At 40.6% G+C, this 6,180-nt stretch overlaps 1 protein-coding gene across 1 annotated transcript; it reads right to left on the bottom strand.

Moving 5' to 3' along the window:
• Positions 1-1,362: 1,362 nt before the first annotated feature.
• Positions 1,363-1,802, bottom strand: LOC119506225 (ubiquitin-conjugating enzyme E2 L3-like). The gene has a single exon (XM_037799209.1). The coding sequence runs from the start codon at positions 1,789-1,791 to the stop codon at positions 1,363-1,365; it is 429 nt and encodes a 142-aa protein (XP_037655137.1). The 5' UTR covers positions 1,792-1,802.
• Between the last annotated feature and the right edge of the window lie 4,378 nt (positions 1,803-6,180).

The raw sequence follows: 6,180 nt of genomic DNA, 5'->3' as shown, positions 1-6,180 counted from the left end.
TAGGCAAGGTACTGCAAACCACCAAACCTCCATTTCCTCGTCCCTTAAAATGGGAGAGGTAGCACCCATTCCGTAGGACTGTGGGAGGATTAAATGAGTCACTTAGCATACATAGTTCCTGGAAAATAGTAAGCTCACTCTAAATGCTTGTTACAACACTTCTCAGCCCACATTCGTCTACCGCCCCTTACTTCCTCAAGCTTGTCACACTCTTTCCCAACTGTGTGCCTCCTTGTATACCTGGACATCCTTCTCCTTTCCCCTTTTACACCCAGTAGGCTCCTACACACCCTTTAAAGCCCTAATCAAATTCCATTGCCTCTCTGAAGACTTTTCCATCCTTCTGCCTAGCAGAGTTAAGTGTTCCTTTCTCCTCTTTCTGCCCTTCACCACCTTAACCCAGTGACCAACTTAGCATCACCAGTGTTGGGACAACCAGCTTTATGGCCTATTGGTAGACCACACAGTTCCTCCACCCATGAAGTCTTCCTGCCAAAAATGTTGAGCCTAAATCTAATCAGGCTTTTAGAGCTAGCTTCAGTTTACAGGAAATTCAGGGGAGAGAGGAACAAGCACGTTGAACACCAGGAAAGCAATATGACAAATCCAGCATTTACAGTTTATAAGTTTATAAGACAACTGCCATGATACCTTAAGAGTCAGTGCTGTGAAAACAAAACAATACAAAAGCAAAAACAATGGGGGACAGGGTTGTTCTAGATTTAAAGAGATGTAAGAGTCTAACAACAAAATGTAATATGTGATCCTTGATTGCATCTTGGTTTATTAATTTGAAAAACATTTTTAAAGCTATAAAAGACCTATTTTTATACAGTGGGTATTATTGACTATGAAATGGGTATTAGGTGATATAAGGACATAATTGTTAATTTTATAAGGTATGGTAAGTGTTATGATTATGTAGGAGAATGCTCTTATTTTTTAGAAATGCATGCTGAAGTGTTTACTGCTGAAGTGTTAGAATATCTATAATTAACTTTGAAATGGTTCAGCCACAAATTTTATATATAGTGAGATGAAATAAATATGGTAAAATGTTGACAATTGTTGAATCTATGTGTTTGATAGGTGTGTGTGTGTGTGTGTGTGTGTGTGTGTGTGTGTGTTTGTTTTTAGAACATCTTAAATTCGTAATCCTTTCTTTACAGGTACCTAGACCACTTTTGATTAAGAAAACTGTAGAAAGTTAGTAACTGCCTTGAGCGGAATGCCAGGCAGTGGCACGTGTCAGTTTTCCAGAGTCCTGATTTGTGGGGTGTCTGAATGCACTGCTCCGGGTCTCTGCTCACAATGGCTGGAATCAGTCGCCGGCAGGTTTTAGTCCACAGGTCACTTTTCCCCTTATTTCTTTGTAAACTCTTCAGCGTTCTTACAGAATTTTTTACGGTCCTTGGAGTATTCTTTGGCTAGGTCAGCCCGAAGCTGGGGGTTGTTCACCAGTGCAATGAGGGACTGGATTACTTGGTCGGTTTTGGTGGCTGGCTTCCTGTTTTCAACCCTAATTACTGGCAGACATACTTGCCCCTTTTCATCGATATTTGGGTGGTAGATCTTTGTTTTAAATGTGATCTTCGGTGGTTTGAATGGGTGCTCTGCTGGAAAGTTGATTTCGATTCTGAAGGCCCCCTTGTCATATGGAGGGTTGTCAGGAACAGTAAGCCCTTGCCAAGTCAATAAATTAGCTTCATCAACCTGGATGTTACGGAATTTTTTCATCCCACATTTGTGGATTTCTTCAAGCTCTCTCATCAGCCTCCCGCTGGCCACCATCTTGGATCTGGTGCTGCTCAGATAGGTTTTTAGTGTATTTTTCTTTCTGTTTTTCTGTACATTTCAACATTTCATAATAAAAGTTTGTTTTACCTTTTTTAGGTTCTAAAGAATTGGGGTAGCTGGTGGTGGATACCTGAAACTATTAAACTACAACCCAGAACCCATGAATCTCGAAGACAGTTGTATAAAAATGTAGCTTATGAGGGGTGACAATGGGATTGGGAAAGCCATAAGGACCACACTTCACTTTGTCTAGTTTATGGATGGATGTGTAGAAAAGTAGGGGAAGGAAACAAACAGACAAAGGTACCCAGTGTTCTTTTTTACTTCAATTGCTCTTTTTCACTCTAATTATTATTCTTGTTATTTTTGTGTGTGTGCTAATGAAGGTGTCAGGGATTGATTTAGGTGATGAATGTACAACTATGTAATGGTACTGTAAACAATCGAAAGTACAATTTGTTTTGTATGACTGCGTGGTATGTGAATATATCTCAATAAAATGATGATTAAAAAAAAAAAATTATACTCCCACCTTCGTTCAGGGCTGTCGCCCTTTTTTGGCTTCAGCCTGCCTGCGCATAAATAAAACTTTCTCCAATGGAAAAAAAAAAAAAAAAAAGTTTGTTTTAAATTATTCCTTCTTTGGGCTCCCATAGTAGTTTTTCGGCCTTCGTTAAAGCACAAATCACAATATTCTGAGGTGATTGATATATGTCAATGGTTCTTCCCACTCAGGTTACAGATTACAAGCTCCTAGGGGAGGGTTCCAGGTCTGGATCATCTTTATTTCTCTCATAGTGCCAAGTACATAGTAAGTGCTCCATAAATATTTGCTGAATGAATGAAGACTTTACTATTGCTGTAATGCATAGTTCATCACTAAACTTACTCTTAGGAATTTCCAGAATGAAAAATGATTACGGCAAACTTTTATCAAGCACTTGCTATGCTAAACCCCTAAATGCATTGTCTCATGTAATCCTCACAGCTGTGCTATGAAGTAAGTAAACTATTGATTCCTTGTTACAAATAAGAAAACTGATGCACAGGTTAAGAAACTTGCCCCAAGATCATTCAGTTGGTAGTGGCAGATGCTTTGGTTCTAGCCAATACACTACATCACCATGTCCCTTTCTTCCATCACTCTCTGGGCATACATAATTATGTGGGTACCTGGCTTAATGCTTAACTCTCCTCAAAAGCAAAGGAAAGAAAACCTATATCCAAGAAAAAGTTTGTATACAAATGTTTGTAGCACCATTATTTATAAGAGCCAAAAGGTGGAAACAACCCAAATGTCCATCAACTTGAATGGATAAACAAAATGTGGTATGTCCCTACAATGGAATATTATTCAGCCATAAAAAGAAATGAAGTACTGATACATGCTACAATGTGGATGAACCTCAAAAACATTATGCTAAGTGAAAGAAGCCAGACATAAAAGTCCCCATATTGTATGATTCCATTCCTATGAAATATCCAGAATAGGTAAATCCATACAGACAGAAAGCAGATTAATGGCTACCAAGGGATGGGGGAACGGGAAAACAGGGAGTGACTGCTTAATGGGTGTTCCTGTTTGCTAAAGCTGTCAGAAATGCAATATACCAGAAATGGATTGGCTTTTACAATAGGGATTTATTAGTTCACAGAATTACAGTTCTAAGGCTATGAAAATGTCCAAATTAAGGCATCAAGAGGTAGATACCTTCCCTGAGGAAAAGGCCGATGGCAACTGGAACACCTCTGTCAGCTGGAAAGACACATGGTACTTTGCTCCCAGGTTGCATTGCTTTCAGCTTCTGATTCCAGTGGCTTTCTCCTTAAGCATCTGTGGGTTCTCACTCAGCTTCTGTGGGGGCAAAGTCTGTGCTTCATCTCTTAGCTTAGTATCTCCAAACATCTGGGTCTGTGTTGGCTCTGAGCTCTCTTCAAAATGTTTCTGCCTTTTATCCTTCATAGAGGATGCCAGTAAACTAAGACCCACCTTGAATGGGTGGGTTCACATCTCCATGGAAATAATCTAATCAAAAGGTCCCACCCACAATAAGTCTGTATCTACAAGATTGGATTAAAAGAATGTAGTCTTTTTCTGGGGTACAGAACAGATCCAAACCAGCACAGTGGGTGAAGGGTTTCCTTTTGGGGAGATGAAAATGTTTTGGAACCAGATAGAGGTGATGGTTGCACAACATTGTGAATGCACTAAATGCTACCACATTGTATACTTTTAGAAGGACTTATTTTATGTTATGTGAATTTCACCTCAATTTTTTAAAAAGAGGAATGAAGTACTGGTCCATGTATAACATGATGAACCTTGAAAACATTAGGCTTGGTGAAAGAAGCCATTCACAAAAGACCACATATTATATGATGCCACTGATACAAAATGCCCAGAATAGGCAAATCCATAGATCTAGGAAGTCTATTAGTGGTTGCTTAGAGCTGGGAGAATTGGGGGGTTGATAGCTAAAGGGTACAGGGTTTCTTTCTGAGGTGATTAAAATGTTCCAAAATTGAAGTTAAGATGGTTGCACAATTCTGTGAATATACTAAAAATCATTGAACTGTACACTTTAAATGGGTGACTTGTATGGTATGTGAATTATGTCTCAATAAAGCTGGGGAAAAAAGTCAAGGAATATCTTATTTACCAATTAATCTGCCCATGCTAGTTGAGCAAATAAATTGAGTTAATGAATGGCTTTTTCCCTTGCAGTTGCCAGAAATCTGCCACATTTCCAAAGTCCAAAATGAATTCCTTTGACAGTCTCATGGGCATGCTAGCTCCTAGCTCCCAGGAATCTATTAATACCCTAATAAGAAACCTGATAATTCAATAAATAATTCCTGAGGTTGCCAGTATACTCCAGAAGAAGAGAGAAATGCATAGACGATTTCTTCCAGATACAAACTGTGGGATTACAGAGCGAGGGGCCGCCAGGATGTTCTGTCTGGAAAGGGGCCCCTGAGATCTCACTGTTGTCTGTTTCTACTTGTAAAACTCGATTCATTTATCTGGGTTTGGCTGACCATTCCTGGTTTGTTTTTTCCCCTCATCCTCATTGTTCAGAGGGACTGTTGTAATGAAAGTTCCAGAATAAAATAACTAGTGAGGTTCTGTGGAAATAACTTCACTGAGGATCACTCCAAAACTTCAATGGACACTGATCACCTGGCAAGTGCTTGTTCAAAACTCTGGTTCCTGGGCATTTTCCCTGGAGATTCAGATTCAGTAGGACTAGGGTGGGGCCAGGAATCTTCCCTTTTTAATAAAGCAGCTAAGGTGTCCCTGATACCGGGGACAATTGATCATATTGGAAACTGACCTAAATGAAGAACAGATAGGAGGAATGGGCATGTGTAGGTTTTATCAGGCAGAAAAACAGGTTTGCTTTAGTTACTGTCACTGTTACAGAACTGATGTTTGTTGGGCCTCACCATGACATTGCCATTGCCACTTGACCTGTGAGGAGATTTGCAGTCAACAGTGGTTATTTGTTCCTTTTGCTGATCCAACAATATCCTTCCTTCTGGTAATAGCACCCATATGTTGCTTAAGGAACTTCTTCACCCGTCTCATGCAGGTGATTCAGGTGAAGCTAATTCCTGGTGAACATGTGACTCAGCTCCACCAGTCAGAGTCTCGCATCCCCTGGCCACAGTGAATGGTTCAGGAATGGTCATGTGACTCGATTACAGCCAATGAGACTCAATTCTGGGGTTTTCATCTTAACTTGGGAGAAAAAAAGAGACTCTCTTTTGTCTGTGATGGCTGAGAGGATATGATGTAAGTCACCATGGGTGTGAGGGGATGGGAGGCCCTGTGAGACTGGAGCCCACACAGAACACAGCAGTTTGGAGCAATGGAGACAGGAAGGGCCATCCTCTGATGATATTTCTTGAGCCCCTAGATCCAGCTACCTTCTGGACTTACGGGATGTGTGGTCCAACTTTTGCCCAAGTCAATTTGAGTTGGGTCTCCGTGACTTAAATGGTTCACTCCCTTTGCCTGTACTCTGACCACATTGGCCCCAGGAGATGTGTTGCTTAAGCCCAGCACCCATCACCAGTGTCCCACCCCAAAGTGCTTCATCCAAGTGGACATCAGGAGAAGCCATTGAAGGCAAAAGAGGATTGATAGAAGAGTAGCCCCTCAAACTAGCATTACTGAGCACAAGTGCCATGGCTAGGCCCTGTAGTAAATATTTAGACATCTATTTACTCATTTTGTCCTATAACAACTCTATGAAATAGGCTCCATTATTAACTCCAGGTGATACCTCTATCCCCAGGCTGAAAGTCAGGTGAAAGTAAAGGGAAGGCCCTGATTAACCAGCATATGAGCATGTTTCCCACTCCATTTTGTCTCTTTTG

The sequence above is a fragment of the Choloepus didactylus genome, chromosome 11 (assembly GCF_015220235.1).
Source record: "Choloepus didactylus isolate mChoDid1 chromosome 11, mChoDid1.pri, whole genome shotgun sequence".
Taxonomy (NCBI): domain Eukaryota; kingdom Metazoa; phylum Chordata; class Mammalia; order Pilosa; family Megalonychidae; genus Choloepus; species Choloepus didactylus.
The sequence above is the reverse complement of the archived record's forward strand: the minus strand, read 5'-3'. Positions and strand labels throughout refer to the sequence as shown.